Source organism: Petaurus breviceps, unplaced genomic scaffold (genome assembly GCF_028583685.1).
Source record: "Petaurus breviceps papuanus isolate PSGF00001 unplaced genomic scaffold, PetGlider_PUasm1.0 189, whole genome shotgun sequence".
Lineage (NCBI taxonomy): Eukaryota > Metazoa > Chordata > Mammalia > Diprotodontia > Petauridae > Petaurus > Petaurus breviceps.
In genome coordinates this window covers 41498769-41523237 of record NW_027185809.1, presented here as the reverse complement: position 1 = coordinate 41523237, position 24469 = coordinate 41498769, and the positions used below count along the sequence as shown (strand labels likewise).

General features: G+C 36.2%; 1 protein-coding gene across 3 annotated transcripts in view; it reads left to right on the top strand.

Moving 5' to 3' along the window:
* The window catches only part of SEL1L (SEL1L adaptor subunit of SYVN1 ubiquitin ligase), a 65758-nt gene extending 43125 nt beyond the window's left edge, over positions 1 to 22633 (top strand). The window contains exons 15-21 of one of the 3 annotated variants that reach the window (XM_069092364.1): positions 8658 to 8745; positions 9052 to 9200; positions 10726 to 10891; positions 12452 to 12523; positions 15734 to 15906; positions 17436 to 17564; positions 18385 to 22633. In XM_069092364.1, coding sequence (XP_068948465.1) covers positions 8658 to 8745; positions 9052 to 9200; positions 10726 to 10891; positions 12452 to 12523; positions 15734 to 15906; positions 17436 to 17564; positions 18385 to 18591 — 984 coding nt within the window. In that variant the 3' untranslated portion in view covers positions 18592 to 22633. Of the gene's footprint in view, positions 1 to 1089; positions 2280 to 8657; positions 8746 to 9051; positions 9201 to 10725; positions 10892 to 12448; positions 12524 to 15733; positions 15907 to 17435; positions 17565 to 18384 lie in introns of those variants that run through there. The other 2 variants (XM_069092363.1, XM_069092365.1) reach the window with 2 other exon arrangements.
* Positions 22634 to 24469: the final 1836 nt, after the last annotated feature.

The following is a 24469-nucleotide window of genomic DNA, read 5'->3' as shown; positions in this document are numbered from 1 at the left end:
AGCCAAATCTTTCACATGCTGACTGTGTATGAAGGTACTATGCTAAATGTTATAGAGTTTATAAATTAGAATATACTTTCACTTCAGTTTTTTAAAATTACTCCATGAGTACATGATGTAAAAGACTTGAGTAGTCATAGTTAATGGCATTGTGTAAAGATTCAGAGAAGTCTCATTTTCCTACCTATGCTCTAGTAATGATCTAAAAAGAGCATAAATTTTAAAAAGTGAGCAAGAAATACAAAAAGAAACATTAGTAAACTCCTTAATTAATAAGCAACTTCTGGATAGTCAAGCTAAGGTGAGGATGGTCTGAAAGTAGGTGGGATGAAAGGGTAGTGGTAGCACACAGGTAAGGAAAATTTATTTCTCACTAGGAGTTTAAGGGATAGAAGAAGCTTTCCTAGCCCATGACCAGTTATATTCTCCCTAAATGGGTCCTGGACAATGTGGTGTAGAAGAGGTAGCAGTGTATTTTAAGTCAGGAAACCTTGGGTTCTGCTTTAAAAAAGTGGGACCTTTAACTAGGACATTACTTCTAAAGACTTCAGTTCCTTGTCAGTAAAATTAAGGAGACAAGAAATTATGGCAATTTGAAGCATGAAGGGAAGATTAGACTTGGGTTTTCTGATGATGCAAACAATAGTGAGGTTACAGAGGACAAGCAGTCACTTTTATCCACAGTGGGACCTAAATAAAAATGCAAAGGGTTTTGGACTTAATTTGGTAGGCAATGAGGAGCCATTGAAAGTTTTTAATCAGGATAATGACATGATAAGAGGGGTATTTTAGAAAGATTAAAATGATAACTGCAAGATGTATTAGAGGGAGTAGTGTCTGGCAGCAGGAACATCGTTTGACATCACATTCACCCAGTCATGAAAGAAGCTTTTGAATGAGGGTGTTAGAACATGGTAATGAAAAGAATAACTGCAATAGACAGCTCAAATGAAAAATGAGTGAACTGATAGGGAACGCCACTATCAATAACCTCATTAGTAATTTTGTGAACACAGATTGAAAGTCTTTAGCTCTTCCTTCATAATTTCAATATTCCCCCTCTTCTTTATTGTCTTTTTCTTTCCTTAGTGTCAAGTCATCCCTGGTAAGAGGCTCTCCAGAATCGCTGTATTCAAGGCCCCAAATAGTAAGGCCCTTTCTGAAATACTGTACAGGCAAACCAAAGGGCATGTTAATGGAGGCCTGGTCAGTTAGCCTAAAGCAGGCCAACCAACTTAATTGAAAACTTCAAAAGTGAATTGTTGGCTTAGTACAGCAATACTATTTCACAGTAGCAGGCAAAAAAGAAAGAAAGTAGTATCATTATTGGGCTAATAGTCTCTCAAAAAATCCATTCAAGTTGATTTGTTAATTTACTTCATTTTTTAAAGTTTTTAAAAAATTTATGCCTTTTGTTTTTACATCATGATTATATTATATACACATATCCCAAACTGAAACTCTTCCCTTATGAATAAAATTAAATAATTTAATAAAAATCATTAATTTAAAAATAATTTAATGCATTCAAAACAGCAACCATATCTATGTATGTATATATATATGTGTGTGTGTGTGTGTGTGTATTTATACTTATATATACATATATATTAATGTATAATATTCTGCCCTAGCAGTCTTCTACTATGAGGGAGTAATAGTTTGACTTCCTTTTAGTGATCTTTCATTACCTTTTTCTAGTTGTTTATATGGTTCCCTTGGCTCTGCTTATTTCATTCTACATTAGTTCATACAAATCTTCCCATGGTTCTCTAAATGCCTGATAGTCATCTTTTCTTACAGCACAATAATATTATATTTCATGTACCCTAATTTTTTAACTGTTCCCCAAACTATTGATACCCACTTTGTTTTCATTTCTTTGCTACTATAAAGAGTGCTGCTATGAATATTTTGATATATAGTGAGCCTTTGAATCTCTTTAAATTCCTAAAGGTGTATGCACAGTAGTGGAATTGCTGGTTCAAAGGTTGAAGACAATTTAGTTATTTTCCTTGCATAATTCCACATTGTAATCCTGAACAGTTAGAACACTTCACAGCTCTACCAACATTACATGAAGGGACCTGATTTCCCACCACCTGTCAAAGCCCAATCTTATATATTTTTTTTTTCCAATTCATATGGTATGAGGTAAAACTTTAGAGTTTTTTTATTTGCATTTCTATTTTTAAATTTTTTATGGACTTAAAACATCAAAAAGAGCATTTCCATATACACAGAAGATCACCCAAAAAAAGAGGATTTTATATGAAACTGAATTTCTATTTATACCACTTTTTTAAAATTATATAATAAATTCTCTATATTGCTTTCAAAATGTCCTGCATGTCTTTGCTTCCTTCTGAATTTCCTTCTCCTCTGTACATTTTTAAAAATGGTTCTCTCCCCTTTTTGGTATCTGTTCATTTAAAAACAGGAAGAAAATTTGTAACAAATAAGCAAATAAAATCCACACATTTCCAAAAATGTGTGCCTCTTTTTCACCTTGAGTCCATCACCTTTCTGTTAGTAAATGGGTAAAATTCTTCATCATGGAGACGTGGTTGGCCATTGCTTTGATCAAGGTTCTCAAGTCTTTCAGAGTTGGTTTGGTTTGGATTTGTTTTGGTTTTTTTTTTATTTTTGTCTTTCTGTAAATTATTCTGGTTCTACTTACTTTCATCTGCAATAAGAGTGAGATTCATCTTATTACCTTGTCCCTTTCCCCACATCTGTATACTCTCTTTGAATACTCCAGTTATAAGAAATAGCAAGTTCTACGCCTTCCTCCTTTCTACATTAAGATATTCCATTACCCTCTCTTCTTCAGAATATTTTTAAATAATGATAGAAAATGCTAAATTTCAGTTAGTGGTTAGTGACAATAAAGATTTTTCCCCCACATTTCAATTCATGGACCTCTTGAAATCTATCAGTAAACCCAAGGTTAAGAAACCCCCTCCCTGCTCTATTAAAATGTTGGCTCTGTATCTATCATATAGCCCTTTCTAATTGCCCAAATAAATTTACCTTTCTAGTTTCTCTTGATTCTTTTGTTTTTGTACTTGAAAGCACCTATTCAGCTCTAATGTTTTTATTAGAAATTCTTAAAGGTCCTTTACTGCATTAAAGGTCTATTTTTCTCCATAGTAGTACACTTAGCTTTGCAGAGTAAGTTATTCTTGGTTGTAAGTCCATATCTTTTGCCTTTTGAAATATTATATTCCAAGATCTTCTCTTTGTTTATAGTAAAGCAAAAAAAAAAAAACTTCCAGGTTTTATGTTACCCTAATTGTAGCTCCTTGGTATTCAAACTCTTTTTTGATTATTTTCAGTATTTTTGCTTTGATATAGAAGTTCTGGATTTGGGCTGACATTCCCTGGACTTTTCCTTTTGGACTGACTTTCAAAAGGTCGTCGTTAAATTCTTTTTATCTGCATTTTGCCCTCTGGTTCTAATCAATCTGGAAAGTTTTTTGTTTGTTTTATGATTCCAGTTAATAGTGTTAAGGCTTTTTTAATCATGGTTTCAGGGAGTAGAGTGATTCTTATATTCTCTCTCCATATCAGTTATTTTTCACATGAAATAACTTATATTTTCTTTTTGTTTTCCCTCTTTTGATTATAATGCTATTTAGTAGAGTCATTGGTATCTGTTTGGTTCATTCTGATTTTCAGGGAGTGTATTACTTAGGTCGAGTTTACAATTTTTTGTTCTAAGTTATTTATTCTCGTTCTTCAAAGCTCTTGCGATATTCATATAGTCCTTTTTTATTTTTTTTTCTTTGAGTTCCTAATTGAAGTTTTTAAAGGGCTACTATTAATTAACAATTATTTGTTATAGTTGTTGCTATCTTCTTTCCAGCATTGGTTCTTGAATTACAACTTGTTTTAGTTTAGTGTCATGCTTCATTCCTTGCTTCACTTTTGGGTATTTTTTAACCTGGGTCTCCTGAGTTCCTGTGCTTACCTCTTCTTAGAAGACATTAAGGTGCTTGAATCTTCTGTTTATAGGGGTTCTTAGCCTTTTTTGTGTCGTGGAACCTTTTGGCAATCTAATGAAGTCTATTGGACCCCTTCTCAGAATGTTTGCTAGCAGTCCTCTTTTCTTTTGCACATGAGTTTCTGGCTGACTTTTTGTCACTTTTGAGGTAGAAATTACTTACTGTAGTTTTTTTATTGGCCTCCATCATTATCCAGTCTAGTTCATCTTCTTAAGTTTTTACTAGAGTAAGAAGGCATGAGCTCAACTATCTACCTGCACTCAGGCAGCCATCTTGACTGGAAGTCACATTTCTCTTATTATTTGGTGATTTTGGAGCATGTTTTCATGTGGTCACAGTTTTCCATTCTCCTTTTGAAAACTTCATATTTTATGACCATTTATCTATTGGGAATGGTTGTTATATTTTCATTGGTGGTATACTTTCATCAAAAGGTTTTTAACTTAACATAGTAAAATTTTCTATTATTTTTTTTTCTGATCTCCTCTCGCTTTTGTTTAGTTAGAAATGCCCTCCCTAGACATAGTTGTGAAAGGTATGCAATCTCATTCTCTTTAAATTTTTTATGGAGTAACCTTTTATTTTCCATTTTTGAGTTTTCACCATTTTGAGCTGATAGTAGTGTATGCTATAAGAATTCTGCTAAATTTTTATAGAAGAACATTTACAATTTCATTTACAAGAGATGTTCAAAAAGTTATAATTAAGCAATGATTAATATTATTTTGCCCTTCTAGCTTAAGGCCTTCTTTCATGAAGTCACATCAATTCAATAAATACTAATTAAGTAGCTCCTATATGCAAGACACTATGCTAGGCTATATGATAAAATGAAAAATAAAAAGTCCTTCCCTTCAAATACATTCTGCTGAGGAGTGGGGAGGATGCACATGTATACAAGTAAATGAGTACAGTGCATATATAAAATACTACAAAGTGATTTCAAGAGGGAGAAACTACTAATAAAGTGAGAGATTAGGAAAGGTGCCTAGGAGGTAATACCTAAGCAATGCTTTACAGGAAGCTAGGAATCCTACCAGATAGAGGGGTGAGGAGGGCTTCTCTTAATTACTAGAATTGTTGGTGATCGTTTTCTTCCTGAATTCCAATAGCAATAACTGTACTACTCATTTGGAAGTTGTCATATGCTTCTTTGTATCGCTATTAATCTTTATATGTGCCCTATTTCCCTAACTAAATTTCAAGTCCTTAAACTCTCCAGTGCCTCCATTCTTCTCTCTCTTAGCAGATGATCTTGCCTCCTACTTTAATGAGAAGTTTGAGGCCATGTCAAGAACTCTTTCATTTCCCCTCCTTCACAGCTCAGAACTTCTCTATAGCTTTACCTTATCCTCTTTTCCTTTACTGTGATCTCAAAGGAAGAGATGATTCTTCCTCCTTCTGATCAAGGCTAACCCCTCTAACTGTGTCCTTGAAATAGGCAGTGTAGTACAAAGGAAAGAATACTGGATTTGGAGTGGAGAATCTTCCAGGACCTAGATCATCTTCCAGCTCTGCCACTTTCTTATTTGTGTTACCCTGGGCAAGTCATTTAACCTCTCCAGGCCTCCATTCCCAAAACTTATTCTGTGATACCATTCCCACCTATCCCCCTGGATAATTTCTTCCCTCTTTTTCTTCATTTTCAATATTTTCTCATTTACTGACTTATTCTTTGTTACCCCCAAATATTCCCAAGTCTCTTCCATCTTTAAAAACAAAAAGAAAACCTTGATTTGACCCTACTGTTCCCTCAAGCTATCGTCTTTTATTTCTCCTTCCTTTCATTGTCAAAATCCTAGAAAAATTATCTATACTTGCTACTCACTTCTTAACTCTGTGCAGTCATCCTTCTCATCCTGCTATTTAATTGAAACTTTACTCACTTATGGCTCTTACTTGCTAAATATCATAACCTTTTTTTTTAGTTCTTTTTCTCATTGGTATTTCTATAGCTTCTAATATTGAAAACCCCATTCTCCTTGATAATCTCTCTCTTCTCTTGTTCTCTGTAACAATTTTCTTTCCTGATTCTTCTACCTATTTCACCTTCTCTCTTTTGGTGATTTCACCTGATCCCATGCATATAAGTTCCAAATGCACATCCAGTTTTAATCTCACTCCTGAATTCCAGTTTATTATCTGTAACTTCCTGCTAGCCATTTTCACCAGGACATCCTGCCTGAACCTTAAACTCAGTATATCTAAAACAGAACTCTTCATCTTCAGTAATTGATAGTGAGGTCTACAAAATATTGAAGGAACTGACACAGATAGAACAGCAAGGTTTCTAATCTTAGAGTCGTCCTAGACTCTTCCTTCTCTTTCACTCCACATATCCTTTCAGGTGTCAAGCTTTGTCACTTCTCCACATCTCTTGCATTCCTTCTTTTCTCTGTACTCTGACAGCTGCACCTTAGCTCAGGCCCACATTACCTCTCACCAGAATGTTGTAATCACTTTTTAATTGGTCTCATTTTTTTTTCAGTCTACACCCTCTCATTCATCTTTGACGTAGCCATGAAAACCATCTTCCTTAGGCACAAATCTGACCACATCATTCCCCTATACAAACTCTCTTAGTGGTTCCCATTGTGTCTAGGACGAAATGCTAGCGATTTGACTTAGCTTTTAAGGTCCTGCATAGACTGGCTCCAACCACCATTTTAAGATTTGTCACATTACTTCACAAATTCCAACTGAATCATCCTAATACTGTTCACCAAATGCTCTTCCTACTTCAGTTTAGACTAGATGTCGATGCCTCTCTTTTTGTCTCTGCATGAATCTTGTTCTTCTTTCTGTATATAATTCAGACAACACCTCCTCCATGAAGCCTTTCATGATCTTACCCAATTGTTAATTTTTTCCTTCTTTAAATATTCCTAGAGCTCTTTGTTCTCTCCTGTGACCCTGTCCCGTCACTTCCTACTTTGTATTACACTTATCTGTATATATGTTGTATCTCACTAGTAGAATATGAGGTTCTTGAAGGCAAGGATTTTATTCTTTAGATGTTCAATGCCTTGTACTCCCACTTAATGCATCCAAATTACCCCTAAACAAAACCCAGTAGGCCTTCTTAATTTTGTTATACTTCTAGAAAGCTTAATAATACTGCAAAGAGCTATGGGTATATGAGATATTGCTATTCTGAAGGACTGTGGGAAAGTGCTTTCCCATGGGAAACCTTGCTTTCCTTCAGGAAGAACAACCAAAATGCATATATGTACTTTGCTTTATTGATTCTATGTTAACATTTCACCTTTTTCTTTGGAATATTCCAAACCCCACTACTTAGTCTCTAAGCTTCACTGACTCAACTTTATATACCTTCATTAATCTCTCAGCTTTGTATAACTTCATGTATGTAAGCTTTATATATGCTCATTTATTTTATTAACTCTGTACCAAGCTCACTCAAAAGAGAATAAAAAATACTTGCTTTTGTCAAGCATGATAAAGCACTTCTTTTTGGCACTAGTTGAGAGAAAGTAGAGTATGGGGAGGGTATGCGTAAGATGTCTCCTGACTTCTCTTCTTCAGAACACTGATTTTCATAAAACTAATCACAAAATAGCTATTTCATCCCAAAAATCCATGAAGATTATGAATATGATTCCCTAGCAGTTTTATACATTTTAACTCAAGTCCCTGACAAATAAATGAGATGTCCTATCAAGTTTGATTAAAAATGTTTTTTTTTCCTGTGTTAATATACAACCAGTATTTTGGGGAGTCAGGCAATCAGTGGCAAAAACTCTTAATTTTTGTTTGAAATTTAAGTCTCTTCATCCTAACTTTCAAGTATTCCATAAACTAAAACAAAGTAATTTAAAATAATTTCTTATTCCTTCTTGATCATTTCTGAAAACTAAAACTGATATTTAGTAGTGGTATTTATTTGAAAGTTGAACTGTGTACATGTACAGTTAATTCTTCCAGTGGCCCTATATAACATTTTATTAACTTAATAGTATTTTTAGTTTTTCCTGAAGGAAGGACATATTGAGAAAATAGCGTTTTTCTAGTTTTACTACTGGAGAAATCAAGGAACAGAGTTACCCATATCTTACAGCATGGTACATAATAAAAAAGTTGAAACTATTTCTTAAATTAAGGCCCAGTGTCCTACATATATACTTCTTTTCAAAGATCTAATGTAGAGAGAGACAAGATAGTGTAATGGACAGAGTACTAGGCTCAGGATGAGGCATTTGATTTCTGGGTTTCATTCCTCTTTTGAACCATGTGATCCTGGGCAAATCATGTAACCTTTCAGTGCCTCAGTTTTTTTCATCTGTAAAATGGGTATAATGTAACAAACCTTTATTTACCTCATACAATTGATGTGAGCAGTGTCTAAAACTTAAAATGATATATATGTTATGAGTTATTACTATTAATGTAGAAATGTGATTTTAGGCTAAAGCTTTTTAGCCCTTGGAGGGTATTCATTTAACTTGGGGGAAAAAGCACATATAATAATTATCCTTTCTGCCTCTTACTAAAAGTAATAAATACATAGTCCTTATTTGTTCCTATAGAGTGTGGAACAGGTACTTTTTTTTTTCCTTCCTTAGTGAATGACTGACATGATTATTTCTCATCCTTTTAAACTGTCAAATGACTTAACCCATCTTTCTACAGAATTATGATCTGGCATTGAAGTATTTTCAGAAAGCTGCTGAACAAGGATGGGTAGATGGACAACTTCAACTGGGCTCTATGTATTACAGTAAGTGGTGTAATACTACAATAATAAATTTAATTTGTTGATTTTTCCACTAGATGGCACTATGACTGTGCAGTAGGAACTATACTATGAATTCAGTTCTAGAGATTTATTGCAACATGAGATCTTTGGGACATTGTGTTTGTGCTTGCTTTTGTAAACTATGAGTGTTAATCTAGTTAAGTTCTTACATGAATGTGCTCTTTTCCAATAAGATTTTTACCCTATTTTGATCATTCATATAGGCTCTTGCTGCTAAAATAGACCTGATTTTAGACCAGTATTAATGACATTGGATTTTTCTTGCAGATGGCATTGGAGTCAAGAGAGATTATAAACAAGCCTTGAAATATTTCAATTTAGCATCCCAAGGAGGGCATATCTTGGCTTTTTATAATCTAGCTCAGATGCATGCCACAGGCACTGGAGTAATGAGATCTTGCCATACTGCAGTGGAGGTGAGTTCTGTTTCCCACCACTCTATATGTGTAAAGATGATGTGTAGCAGGGAGTGTATACCACCGCCCACCCTTTTTTTGTAGATATGACCTCCGAGAGTGGAAATGGACCATGAATGAACATATGTTTTGATAAGCATGTGGGACTCTAAGGGATTAGTACTTTAAAGTGCCTGTGAAAAGATATGAGTCACACATTTTCTAAGACTGCTTATCATTTCGATATTTCATATCAGTAACAGTTTGCCAAGCATTGGGCTGAGTGCTGGGGGTACAGAGATAGACACAAAGCATCCCACTTACAACTACTTGGGGGAAGAGATGTGTACACACATAATTATGACAGGAGAGAGAGTGAGAATAGTACAAAGAAGGGACTATAGGCACAGTCCTCTGAACATCATACTTCCTTTATTAGCCTTATAAAGGACCCTAAAGGGTTCTTAGTACTTTCTCCTGCCTGATAAATAAACTTCTTGCACTCATTTCTGACAAATAGTCGTCCAGCCTTTCTTTGATTACCTCTAATAAAAAGGAACTTCCTCCCCTGTAACAGTACGCTTTCATTATTTAGACAGCTTTGGTTATTAGAAAATTCTTCAGATTTCTACAGAGCTAGAATGTAACTCCATATAAGTTCTATCCTTGTGTCCTAACTTCCCCCAACTTTCTTTGGGATCAGAACTGTGATTTCATTGTTATAGGGAGTCCCAGTTGATAAAGTTCCCTCTACCAATGTAGGTCAACACTTAACTGCCACTTAACCCTTAAGAGGGTGCCTAGGGCATTGGAAAATAAAGTGACTTCCCCCACATTGCACATACAGTCGTGTGTCAGAATAGAACTTGAAACAAGTTCTTCCTGACTTCAAACCCATGTCTATCTGCTGTGTCACAGGCCTCTCTTTCTTGGTGTCTCATCTTTAGCTGATGTAAATGACTTCCTAAATGATGTGTAGTAGCTATGCATCTAAATCTGATAAATTCTGAGCAGATTGATACATACTTTTTTAAAGGTTTATTGGTTCTGTAACTAAAGTTACAGAATATTTCATGAGAATCTTTCTTGAGGGGAAGATAATATAGAAAACTGGTGACCAAAGCAAGTAGTATGTCAGATTCAGGTTTCAAAACAATTTAAAATGGTTTTCCATAATTCTTGGAATTATGAAGTGAGTTGAGAGAGACCATACCTTTGATTTAATTGATCTAAGGAACTTCTAGATAAGAAAACTCCCTCTACCAATGCAGGTCAGCACCTTCTCTGTAACTTACAGTTCTAGAGAGTTTCTTAGCCCACCTCAAGGTTAAATGACTTGCTCGTGGTCACATAGCCAGTATATGTCAGATGTTACATATAAAATGTTGTATAGATTCAATGAATCTGTCAAAATATCCAAAGAATATCCTCAGTCTTAAGTTTAAGAGTTTCTTTTAAAATACATTGTATTTTGGCAGAAATTACTAATAGACTTTTCTTTTTTGGAGAAGCTCATCTCCCTTCCATTTCTTTTCTTTTTCCTCAGTTATTTAAAAATGTGTGTGAAAGAGGCCGTTGGTCCGAGAGGCTCATGTCTGCCTACAACAGTTATAAAGATGGTGACTCCAATGCTGCTGTGGTCCAGTATCTCCTGTTGGCAGAACAAGGCTATGAAGTGGCCCAAAGCAACGCAGCCTTCATTCTGGATCAGAGTAAGGGTTTAGAACATAGCAGTTCACACATAGTTAAGAAGTTTGAAGTCACAGAGAAGCTGTTTCTCTTAGGAAATCTTCCTTGTTGTTTTCTCTGTCTTTTACATTTTTGGGAATTAGTAGTAACTGAGAGTTACTACTAATTTAGAGTTCTAAGTTCTCGCTTCCATCTGATCCGTCTTTTGGTGTGGTATACAATTAGCGGGAATCTAACAAATGGGATTCTTGATGCATAGTCAAACCTAGTAACTTAATTTCTTCAGCTTTAGTATTTTATCTGTTTAAAGGCAATTTCTATGGCCTTTATCTATCAATATTGAACTAGACTCTCTAACTGGATAGTATATCCAGTCTACTTTCCTTTGTCATTTAAGCAAATGGTAACATTTCCTCTTATTGACAAAGAAAACCGGGGTCACTAGTCAGTAAGATCTAGTTCTTCTAGTAGATATTGAAGATACTATTAATTATCCAAGTCAGTTCTTCTTGATACTCTCTAGCCTTCTTTACTCCCATAGTCCTCCCTCTAACCCCCATTGTCATTTAACCTCTGCTACAGGCCCACGTCTGGGCCCTGGGAAAGTTCAGGCCTTTAGGGAAGTAAAAAAAATAGCTCTTCTTTTAAAGGTAGGAAACCCCTTGCCTGAATCTAGAGCATCACTATGACATTACATATATTTCTGCTCATTTTCATTGGGATGAGGGTTTTCTCCCTGAAGCATTATTGGGAGTTGTCTGCTACCCAGTGGTCAAAGCACTATCTTCATCATACTAGTTAAATGTAGAATATCTGTAGCCAAACAGATGCCGTCCACAGAAGGATGATGTTTCTGTGAAGCTAAGCTTATGATTAAGACTTAGTATCCAATATTTTAAATCCTCCCTCCTAGCAGAATAAATTCCTTGAGGTCAGGGACCTTTTTGTTTCACTTTTTCCTTTGTTTCCTCAGTCCCTAGTACACTGTAAATGCTTAGTAGATGTTCATTGAATTGAATTGAATAGTCATAATCAAAAAATGGAATTTTGGTTATGAAGTCACTTTGACCAGAGCCTTTTTTAAAGGTGTAATATTTTCTTGTAATTGTGCTTGACAATTGAGACAGACTTGAAACTAGATATAAAACGATTAAACACTTTAATTGCTCAAGTAGGAGAGTAATGTAAATATTGGTAGAAAATCTTTTGGATGCCTTTAATGCTAAGTAAATTTATTAAAATAAAATAAAACAGAGGCAGAAATGATGACAAAAAACAGGCTCTATCTATAGTGACTGTGACTCCGCTTAATAGCTTTTCCTGAACCCAGTATTCATGGCAATTCAGCATATATTCATTAAGTTCCACTTTTGTGCAAGACGCTATGCTGGTGTGGGGATACTGCAGTTCAACAATATTAAGACTCTGGAATGAAGTGTCTTAGTCAAATATAGGAGAAACATTATTATATAGATTACTGCTAAAAAACACCTCACATCCAGCGTTGTCAGTTAAGCAAGGCAGAAATAGTGCCATATAGTATGTAGTGTCTTATGGGTATCTCACTGTATTTCCTCTAGAAGAAGCCAGCATTGTAGGCGAGAATGAAACCTATCCCAGAGCTTTGCTGCATTGGAACAGGGCAGCCTCCCAAGGTGAGTTGTCATTCCAGTAGTGAATTTCACCATAGTATCTTGCCATATTTGCTGTATCCTATGTAAAGTTTAAATCTTGCAATTTTCTACTTTAATACTAAAGTAGGAATGTTATTGCCTGGTGTTAAACTTATATCCATCTCTCCTGAGTTTCACTCCTACATCAGCAGTCTGTTGAACATTTCAAACTAGATATCCCTGAGACATCTCAAGTTCGACATATTTAAAACAGAATCTTTACAAATATTCCTATTTCTAGCAAAGGCATTATCATTTTTCCAGTCTCCTAGATTTAAAATTTTGGCACCATCCTTGACTCTTCACTGTCCTTCACCCCATATATCCATTTAATTGCCAAATTTTGTCACTTATATACCTCTATAACCTACCACTTTAATATGTCCCTAATCACCTCTCACCATTGTTTCAGTAGCTTCCTAATTGGTCCTTTGGCTGACTGACTACTCCACAGTCTTGTCAAGTTGGCCTTCTTATTGTTCCTTTTACATAGCACTCCTCCTGTCTCCATAACTTCCACCGGCCATCCCCAAGGTGTAGAATGCAGTCACTTCTCACCCCTGCCTCACAGAAATAATCCCTCACTTTCTTCATGGTGCAGCTCCTGATTCCCACAACTACTACTGTGTTTCCCCGATAATAAGACCTATCCCAAAAATAAGCCCTCCCCTTACTGTGTAAGATTCCTCTAAAATAAGCCCTCCCCCGAAAATAAGCCCTATTGAGATTGCTACTGTAGTGAAGGTGATCCCCTGCGCTACACGCTACATTACGGTACCCTCTGTATGCACCATCCCCCCCCCGGTGAAACGCACGCCGCGCTCCAAGCTGCATCCAATCAGAGCTGCAGCAGTGAGCGCGTCATCCTGTTCTTCCCCAGTGATTTGCTTGCTGGCGCCATTGAGAGCAGTGCCGCGAAGGAGAGCTGAGGCAGGACAACATAAGCCCTCCCCTGAAAATAAGCCCTCTAGTGTTTTTCTTTCCAAAAAAAAAAAATAAGACAGTGTCTTATTATCGGGGAAACACGGGTAGTGCTCTCCCTCCCAAACTACCTTTTATTTAGCTAGTTTGTATTTATTTACATCTGTTCTCTTAATGTTCATTCTGTGTACCTTCATATATAGTGTTCCTCTCCCAAGTTTCTTGAGAGGAGGACATCCCCAGTGACTCACACTGTCCCTGGCACATAATAGACCCTTAATAAGTGTTTATCAATGGATTGATCTTTTGAGACCCAGATCAAATGCCATCTCTTCCACAAAGCCTTCCATGATTTTTTCTAGTCTGTAATTATTCCCCCCTCCCTTCCTACCCCACCTTGGAAAGTTCATCTCTAGAACTTCCATGCTGAGGCCCTGCTGTCCTTAATGGTGAACATCCCAGTTGTCTCAGTACTTCAGACAAGTACCATTCAGGCATGCGTCACTCCCAACTCCACAGCCATTTTATTGACAGCTCCTTTGTCTCAACACATCCCCTTTTCCCATCTTCCTTTTAGTTCTGAAACCATGATCAGATTAATTCTGCCATTGTTTCTGGAAGTAGTGTGTCATTCTAGTTCCCATGAACCAACTCCCAATCCTTGTAACTTTCTGAACCTTCTGTTATTCTTTGTCTGTAATCTCTCCCTGTTAGAAAGTAAGCTTCTTGAGAGCAAGAGCTCTCTTTACTTTTGCATTTGTGTCCTCAGAACTTAACATAGTGTTTGGCACACTGTAAGTGCTTAAATTAAAAAAAAAATCATTCATTCATTTACTGTATACTTATATCTATAATAATGAGCTCCAGGAAGGCATAAAATGTCTAATTTTTCTTCCTTCATAATTACATAATTTGTCCTACATAAGTCATGCTTATTAAATGTTGAAGTTATTGTATAACAAATTGAACTTTAGCACAGCATTGTAGTATAATGGAAAGAGCCTTGGACTTCAGAAAGACCTGGGCTCAGTTCTCTGTTTCACCACTGAGTATAACTGTACTACTACCAGCATGTCATTTGTCTCCTCACCTTCACAGTAGGACTTGTACTCCCTACCATAGCCTAGTTTTGGGGAAGGACTTTGTAACTGTTAAAGCACTATGTAAATGTAAGCTGCTATTATTATCCTTTATTAAAATGGAAATGTGGGTCCCATGATCACTATTATTAAAATTCTAGTTGGAAATTAGCAATTACCCTAAGATGTACCTTTTAATAGCACTTAAGAAATTGAATAAAACTTACATAACTTCTACAGGAATAAAGTTTTGCCATCTGGCATATGATTACTTTTTAGAATTTCTTAAGAAGAGACTATGAATGACCATCATCTCATGTAATTTTGGCCTCTCTCCAGACTGTTCACCATTCCCTAACCCACACCTAGTTCTGTGGATTAGCTTTCTACCTTTCCACCATGCCTCAGTCCAAGCCACCCTACTGTGCTTTAAAACTTAGAAGAAATGATGGGGGGGGGAGAGGTCGCTAGGTGGCATGGTAAATAGAGCACCGGCCCTGGAGTCAGGAGGACCTGAGTTCAGATGTGGCCTCAGGCACTTAATGCAAAAAAGTAGCCCTGTGACCGTAGGCATGTCACTTAACCCCAATTGCCCTACTTTCCTCCCTCCAAAAAGCAAAAGAAAGAAAGGAAGGAAGGAAAGAAATGATGGGGACAGCGGTTGAGCACATGCAGAAAAGTATCAGTGAAGGAAAGAGCCCATGTCCAACTACTTAGATTTGGGGGAATAGAGGAGTAACACTTTTTTTTTTTTGCTTTTTGGAGGGGCAGTTGGGGTTAAATGACGTGCCCAAAGTCACATGGCTAGTTAAGTGTTAAGTATCTGAGGCCGGATTTGAACTCAGGTCCTCCTGACTCCAGGGCCAGTGCTCTATTCACTGCACCACCTAGCCGCCCAAGGAGTGACACTTCTAATGAACATTTTTACCAAATTTGCATTTTGGCTGAAAATTTGCTGGTAACATCTACATACTGAAAATAGAAATTTAATTGAGTAAACATTTATTAAGCATCCAGCTGTATGCTAGATGCTGGGTGTAGAAAGAGTAAATAAAGCAGTTTCTGCCTCTAAGGAGCTTACATTAGAATGGATTAAAGTTATATTTTGTAGAAATATGCTTAATTTTAACAGAGAAAGAAACAACTAGAATAGACCTTTTTAAATGAATGCTTTTGTATGGTTTTCTCTTAGGATACACAGTTGCTAGAATTAAGCTTGGAGACTACCATTTCTATGGCTTTGGCACTGATGTTGATTATGAGACAGCATTTATTCATTATCGACTAGCATCTGAGCAGCAGCACAGTGCACAAGCTATGTTTAACCTGGGGTACATGCATGAGAAAGGACTGGGCATTAAACAGGTGAGCACAGCTAAAGCCCAATATTTTGTCTGTTAAATGTATCTAACTTTTGGTGTTATTTTGAATTTATTTTATCTTTGTTTCCCAAATACTGTTTCATTGCACATTTTTACCAGTCTCCAAAAAATTCTTAATACTCAAGATACTTACTTCTTAAAACCTACATACTTAAAGATGACAAGTAAGAGTTTTCCTAACTCTTTGACAACTTGATGAAATAGAAACATTAATAGCAGTAGATCTTCTGTGGAAGATCTAACAGATATGCAAAGGTCCCTCTTTGTTTTTAGAAAATGTTTTTATAATACTTATTTACAACAAACACACACGTAAGCACACGCATGGATGCACACACAACTAGGTGGTGGCTCAGTGGATAGAGCCCTGAGCCTGGAGTCAGGAAGACCTGAGTTCAAATCTGGCCTCAGATAGTATTCTGTCAAGTCACTTAACCTCTCTGCCTTAATCCACTGGAGAAGGAAATGGCAAACCACTCCAGCATCTTTACCAAGAAAACCCCATGGACAGTATTAGTGTGCTATGGTCCACAGGGTCATGAAGAGTTGCACATAACTCAACAACACATACTCATACTCACATATACATATGTATTTAAATATTTAATAGAAATCAGTGCAGCACTTTGCAGTTTTGACTTAAAGAGCAGTGGAAAGAAATATGCTGAATGTAATGCTGTATGTAGAGTACAGGATTTAGAATCAAAGAATCTGGGCTCGTAGGATTATAAATTTAGAGCTGGAAGGGGCATTAAAACCCATTGAATTGACCCCTCTTATATTACAAATAAGAAAAATGAGTCACAGAGAAGTTAGATGACTTGCCCAGGTTCACATAACTAGTAGGTATCTGACTCTGGATATGAGCCCAGATCTTCTGGCTGTCAATCCATTGTTATCTCCACTACTTTGCTCCGCTTCAAATCCCAGCCTTGCTACTTAGTATCAGTTTTCACCTGTGGCAAGTCATTTTGCTTCTCTGGGCCTCAGTTTTCTCATCTAAAACATGGAGCCGTTGGGCTAAATGATCTGTAAGGCCCCTTCCAGCTCCAAACCTGTGATGCTGTGATTTTTATTCAAAAAGTTGCTAATAGATTTTATCAGAATCATATGTGAGTAGATAAGGAGCTAATCAAATAACTAGAGTAAGATATATAGAGGGATATATATATTTATATATGTACACTGAAGGAAGTATGTACATATGTGTGTTGAAAAAAAATCAAAGTTCATCCTAACTTTCAGTAGAAAGGTTGTTAAAAATGAAAGGTTAAATGATTTGATTAAAAATTTATAAGTAAATGAGGATTATGGGGATGTTTGTGGGGGTTGTTAAACAGAGAAACAAGTAAACATGTCAAATAAATGGAGATTTGGTAAATTGTTTAAGTTTTCAATTAACAATTTCTTGAGAAATTAGAAGCATCTACCTTGGCTATGCAGTAACTGCAAGTTTAACAGGCTGAATTCATTTTTATCTCAGTATTAAATATATTGTGTGCTACATTGTAGGATATTCACCTCGCCAAGCGCTTTTATGACATGGCTGCTGAAGCAAGCCCCGACGCTCAAGTTCCAGTGTTCCTGGCCCTCTGCAAGCTTGCAGTTGTTTACTCTTTGCAGTATATACGTGATGCCAGTGTGAGTGATTTTTCTATTCTTTTGTCTAAACTAGAGACCTTCCAAATACCATAACTTTGTATAGTCTTTCTTTTTCAAGTATTACCTCCAAATACTCCTTTTCAAAAAAATTCTCCTTCCCAGTTCCAAATCTAGTTCCTTTTAGTTCTCTGGTCACATGTAAGAATAAGTAGAGGATAAGTTTGTAACTTCCACACTTAATAGTATCATAGACTTCATAGGTTGTTCTCTGTCTAATAGATATCTGTAGGGATAGGGACTAGACCTATGTTTTCATTGATTTAGGGAACTTCTGAAGAGGCAATTCCCTCTACCAGTTCCAGCTGACATCTTCTCTGCATCTGATTATCTTAGTGAGTTACTTAGAACAGTGATTCTGTGGGTCACACAGCCAGCTTATATCAGAGGCAGGACTTGAACCCAGGTCCTCCTGGTTTTAAGTCTGACTCTCCACCTACTATAACGTTCTATCACTTTGTTTTCTTTAGTGTAAGTCTAGATGTTATTTTTTAAAGGAGTTTATTTTGCTAAACCCTAGAAAAGACCACCAAAGACAGCTCTCAAAACCTTGAGATCCTCTGACTGTTAGCTACCCCAAAGAAACAGTACAACTGTCCAATTTTCATGACCAAAAGAGAGCTGATATACAGAGGGGAATAAATACATTGTTAGCAAGAGGTAGCAAAATACTCCCTAAAACCAAACATTTTAATAAAATAATATGGTATTGATTTCTAGTTTATTGATATTATCTCACCATTTTTAATACTTTCCCTTCTAACATTCTATGATTGTAACATGATATTATATTTTCATTAAGATACGGGAAATCTTCTCCTACTTTGATATGGACCAACTTTTGGGACCAGAGTGGGACATTTATCTCATGATTATCATCGCATTACTATTGGGAACAGTCATAGCTTACAGGCAGAGACAACACCAAGCAATCCGGAGGCCTCCAGGGCCGCGGCCAGCTCCACCCCCTCAACAGGAGCCTCGACGAGAACAGCAGCCCCCTCAATAACAGCTTCCCTGTGGAGCCTTGACCATAGTCAACCATGAAGGAATGGGATCTGTTTGTTGAGAACACTTGCATCGTGATTAGGACTTTGGATCAGTGGCCACCTCCCAAAAAGAGGCACAAAGAAGCATTTAATTCTTAAAGCTGCTTAGAATCTGATGCCTTTATTTTCAGGGATAAGTAACTCTTACCTACACTGAGTTGAATGTTTGTTTCAGTGCCATATGAAATAATTTTCATTGGCTTTCATTTATTTTTTCCTCGAAACATATGTGAGATACTCAAAGTAATGTCTACTGTATTCACCTGTCTTAAGTTCTGTTGGTCATTCTCTTAGTATGCAAAAGTCCTTATATCAACTATATTAAGGTCTTATGCACTGACACTAGAAACTGATCAATGTACAAAAGGAAAACCCAATTGCAAGTTCAATTTTTTAACATGTTTGAAAGTTTAAAAACAGAACTTGCTTTTTAAGTTAAAAGAAATTACGTCATCAAAGTGTTCCAGAACTGTGATAAATGAGATAAATTATTTTACTGATCCATATTGCAAATGTACATATCTACATATTCACATTATTTTAAAAGGAAGGGTAAGAGCTTCCTTATTCCTGATGTTAGTCACACTTTACAAGCATCTCATTAACTATTTTGGGTCCTGCATAATTTCTCTCCTCCAAAGATCAATGAAAAATTAATGTTAAAAAGTTTTATGTGAATTTCCTTTCATAAGAAAAGGAAATCTGTAAACATAGTGAACCATCTCCTTGCTCTACTACATGACGTTACCCATCATCCACCCAAGTGTAATTTATTTATTTTGGGTACACAGAGCTGTGATATGGAAACCAGAGGATGGATTAAATGTGAGAAATCAGAATACAATGTCAGGCACTCTGCATGGTGTGCAAAAGTTGAAACATTTGCTTCCAGAATTTATTTCCCCTTGCATTCCATTTTGCACAAGCACAGAAAGATAGTTGGATCAACAATCCTGAATCAGTAAATGTGAAAGATCTGCCAGGAAACAGTGTATGGTGAATACCATTACAATATTAAATTCAAATGGACAAGAGAACTAAAGTTTGGCTAACCTCAGCAGTTGAAGAAAGCCAAAGCCTTTTAAATTTTTAAAGGTAGATTCTCCACTCTGCTGGTTTGTCAGTACATTGAAAGATGAATCGCTTATTTAACTATCTCATTTTTTTAACTATCTTCCCACAGAGAGCATTGGGATACTTGATATTATCCCCAGTTCGAATTTGGCTGGGATCTCAAAACAAACCAAGAACTTGGTTTTCTTAGAACAAGAGAATGCATGTGAATTAAAACTTCACTAGCTTTTTGTTATTAGGAGATGTGAGCACTAAAATAGTTCGGCTTACTGAGAAGGCTTTTTCCTTTCCCCAGCAAACCTCAGCCTACTTAAACTAACTTTGACACTTTTTTTTTTCCATAATTCATTATCTGTGGTAATATATAAAGAGTTAATTACTTCCATTGTGGCATGGCTTTAGTTTCTGGGGCTGAGATTTTGTTTAGAAATAGATTTTTTCAGTCTCAAGTGAACATAAAGACATTCAGCTGAAGTTTTATACTTCTCTGTTACCAACTGGATCAGTAAGCTTTCCTTCCAGGTAACTTCTAAATTTAAAATGGGAAACCTAGGAGATTTTTCCCCACAAAAGTTAAAATGGTTGCTTTGTGAAGTTCAGATTTTAAATACTAACAGAATTTATGCACATTCAAATTTATCAGTTCGATCTTTGGTGGGATTGTGTGTCTTCTTCCTGCTCCTTTCTTCCCTGTACGCCCCCTAAAGGTAGCTGCAGTGTAATGCAAGGTGAGACCAGGTTGTGACCACACTTCAGTCAAGTGGAACAGTATTGAATTTATTTAAAAACCCAAACTTTAAGATTAATATAAATTCTAGTAACTTGCCTTTAAAAAAATTAACCTCTCTTAAAATTTCAAATTTGTTTCCCCTTAGAATTTTTACTTCATTTCCTCTCTAGTAGTGCTGTAAGAGTCAGTTCTGTTATGCAGAATATTCATTACATAATAGGCAGGATGGACAAATCATAGCCTTATTCACCATTTAATAAATTATTTTATATCAATTCCCCAATTGCCATATCCCAATATCCTTGATTAAATAAAAAATATCCCATGTCCCTTTCTCTGTGTCTCTTCATTTCCTAATTTCCTCTGGTGTCAGTACCTGCAGGTCTATATAATTCAGTTCATTTGCTGTATTTAAAGAATCTATGGAAGGGAGTAGACTTTGCCCCATTTTTTCTCTGGGATAAGGAAGTTTGGTTTTAGTTTTTTCCCTAAAACAATAGTCAACACTAACCTAATCAAATGGCATCCATTTGAATAAAATGACAGTAGCAGAAGCTAGTTAATGTCAGTGACATTAAACTAACTCAGGGATTCAGGAGTTTTAATAATAGAATTTATAGGTAACTGATATAGTATGGCTTCATTTCTCCATGATAATCCCATGCTCTCCTGATCCATTTTGTATTGTATCTTCTTCTGAGAAAGAGAATAATAGTAGTACTTTAAGCATATTTACTATTGTACATTTAGTTTGCCAACTGTTTCAGATTCTTAAGTATATCCATCATATCATTCATTTTATTTCACTGGGGTGGTATTGGGTTTTCCGTTTTTCTCCCAATTTTTGTATTAGGTCTTATTTTTGGTTAACATATAGTGGCAGAGAGAAGAGAGATCAAATGACTTTTATTCAAAATTCATTATTTATCATATAAGTCAAATTGTGAATCATTAACACTTTTGAAGATCTGTAACCTTTCTGCATATAAAGGTTAGTATGTGACTTTGTTGTTTTACTGCTAAACTATTTGATTTCATACCACTGGGAAATTTTGGAAACTTCCACCAGAGACCTAGTGATACTCTGATGATTTGTTTAATTAAAGAACTATTAATGCCTCTAGGAAGCAAAAAATTATTCATTATAGATTTTTTTCCTCCCCACTTTTTTCTTTATTCCCCTTCCTTCTTGCTTTCTATCTTTGTTCTGCCAACCAGTACTTCAGAAACTTGCATGCAGATAGTCTTAAAATGAATACCACAGCAGTTTGTGTGTGTAGCATGTGTAATTACATTCTCACAAAAAAAAGAAAACCTCACCTGTATATAGGTTTGGATTCACATTTCAAAACAAAGTACTTAACGAAAACAGTCCCTTTAGCTGCCAAAAAGAGAATTGTGAGCTATGTATTTCCCCTCCAACAACACACACACACATACACACCAGCTGGTATTGTTCATTTTTGAAAATGAGTTTAATGTATATTGCACATTATTATGACTTTAAGGATAGAGCAAATAACAGTAGCAAAAGCAATGGAACTTAAAAGATTCTATCTTCATGTGAATTTTTCATCACACTTGACTTTCCAATTAAAATGGAAGTATGTTTTCTGAATGCAATGTTGTCCAAGGCCCTTGCTGGTCTTTAAATATATATTATTTAATGAAAAGAAGCTCAACAAATTTCTCCTTTGATCTTCAAGAAAGTTAAAAGCAAGATAAAGAAAAAAATTTTCAACGTGTTCTAAAGTGTCTGTTTCCACTAATACAATTCAAATTTAGTATATTTAAAGGAGATATTAGGTGTATATAAGGAATCTTATTTGTACCATTATTTTCCTATTTAGACAAACGAACTGACTCTGTGTTCAATTTCGTACAAAAATAATTACAAGGTTTGGTATGATCAAGATAACCACTATATATATATATATATATATATATATATAAAACTATATATAGGGGAGGCAGAAGTTATAAAAGACCATAAAATACTATCAATTGGCATTGTGAAGAAACAACATGATAAGCTTTTTTGTAAATTTATTTTGTATTTTTTAAAATGCAGTATAAAGGTTGGTGAAGTGTAATATAATTGTGTAAACAAAAAAAATCCTGTTAATAGAAAGATGTACAGATTCGTTTTGTACTATATCTTGAATCTTGTGAAATAAAGATTCCACCTCTGGTTAGCCTATATGCTCTAATGTACCTTAGTCCTAATAACTTTTATTTAAAATTCTTGGTTTTTTTTGTTTACATCTTTTGAAGAAAAATTAGAATCTCAGAAGATCCTGGGGGGAGAAAGCATATTCAAATTCCAGGCAATTTGATTCTTTTATTCACTTCTGGCTCCTGACCCTCACTACCCCCAACTAAACTTCAGCATCTTGAGTCTAATAAGTTATCCTACGAGCCTGGATCGGCCAAGAGGGCCTCTTGCATGCATACACACAAACAAATATATATATTTCTATTCATATATCTAGATCAGGGCTCTTTAAACTTTTTCCACTCATGACCTTTTCAGCACTTCTTAAACCGTGGGTCAGGACCCCATATGGGGTTGTGCTAGATTACATAATTACATATGCTCACCTGTGGCATAAAAAAACCCTTCATTATACCTGAACTAAATGCAAGTGCAATACTCAATAGTAGAATGGTATAGGTAGAAGAGGAAGAGAGGGACAGTCATCTTTAATCCTCACTTCCAGTGTACTTGTTGCTTTGCGGCAGCAATGGCAGCATGGTTCTCACAGGGGCAATTCCCATAATCCAAGTGTGACCAAGGCCCCCTTGCCTACTGCAGACAGGACCCAAAATAAGGAGCCTTAATTAAAGTGGGCATTGCTTGATCGGTGACTCTAAATTCTCATGCAAGGATTTTGATTTTACTAAAGTAAGATCCATTTCAGTTTTGATAATTGGTTATGGCCAATAGTACTGTAGCAAAGTACTGTAGGATCATAGAGGTGGAAGAAATCTCAAAGGTCATCTAGTCCAATCAATGCCTTCATTTATTTTTTTTGTTTTTAAGCAATAGGGGTTAAGTAACTTGCTCAAGGTTACACGGCCAGTTATTTCTGGGTGTGGTGCTAAGTATCAGAGCCCGGATTTGATCTCCAGGTCATCCCAACACTGGAGCCAGTGCTCTTACTTGTTGAGCCACCTGGCTGCCCCTAAGCAATTGGGGTTAAGTGACTTGCTCAAGGTTACACGGCCAGGTGTTTCTGGGTGGGTGCTAAGTGTCTGAGCCCAGATTCGATCCCCAGGTCGTCCTGACACTGGAGCCGGCGCTCTTACTCGCTGTGCTACCTGGCCGCCCCTAATGCCTTCATTTATTGATGAAGAAATTGATTCCCAGAGAGGTTAAGAAACTTCCCCAAAGTAACCTAGTGTCACAGTAAGCAATAGAGTCAGGATTTGAACCCAGGTCCTCTTGATTCTAAATCCAACCTTCTAATCACTTCTCACCTGGATTATTGCAATAGCTGCATAATTAGTTTCCCTACTACAAATCTCTTCCTATTCCACAAACCTTAGAAAGTTAAGATTGTTCTAAAGTGCTAGTCTGACCATGTTACTTCCCTGAACAAACTCCACCGTTTCCTTTTTTCCTTTATGATAAATCAAATTCCTCCGTTTAGCATTTAAAGTTCTTCACAACCTGGCCCCAACCTGCCTTTTCAACTTTATTACACATACACAGCAGTCTAATCAGATGAGACTTTTTATTGTTCCTCAAATGCAGTTCGTGTCCCATGCTTTTATACTGGATGTCCCCCATATCCAGAAAGTACTGCCTCATCATCTCAACTCCTGGAATCTAAAGTTACCTTCAAGGCTCAGCTCAAACATTGCTTTCTACACGAAGTGTTTCCTCATCCACAAGGATAAGGAGCAGCAAGGTGGTCCAGTGGACAGCTAGGCAGTGCAGGGGATAGAGCACTGGATCTGTATTCAGCAGGACTTATCTTCCTGAATTCAGATCTGGCCTCAGACATTTACCGTGTTTCCCCAATAATAAG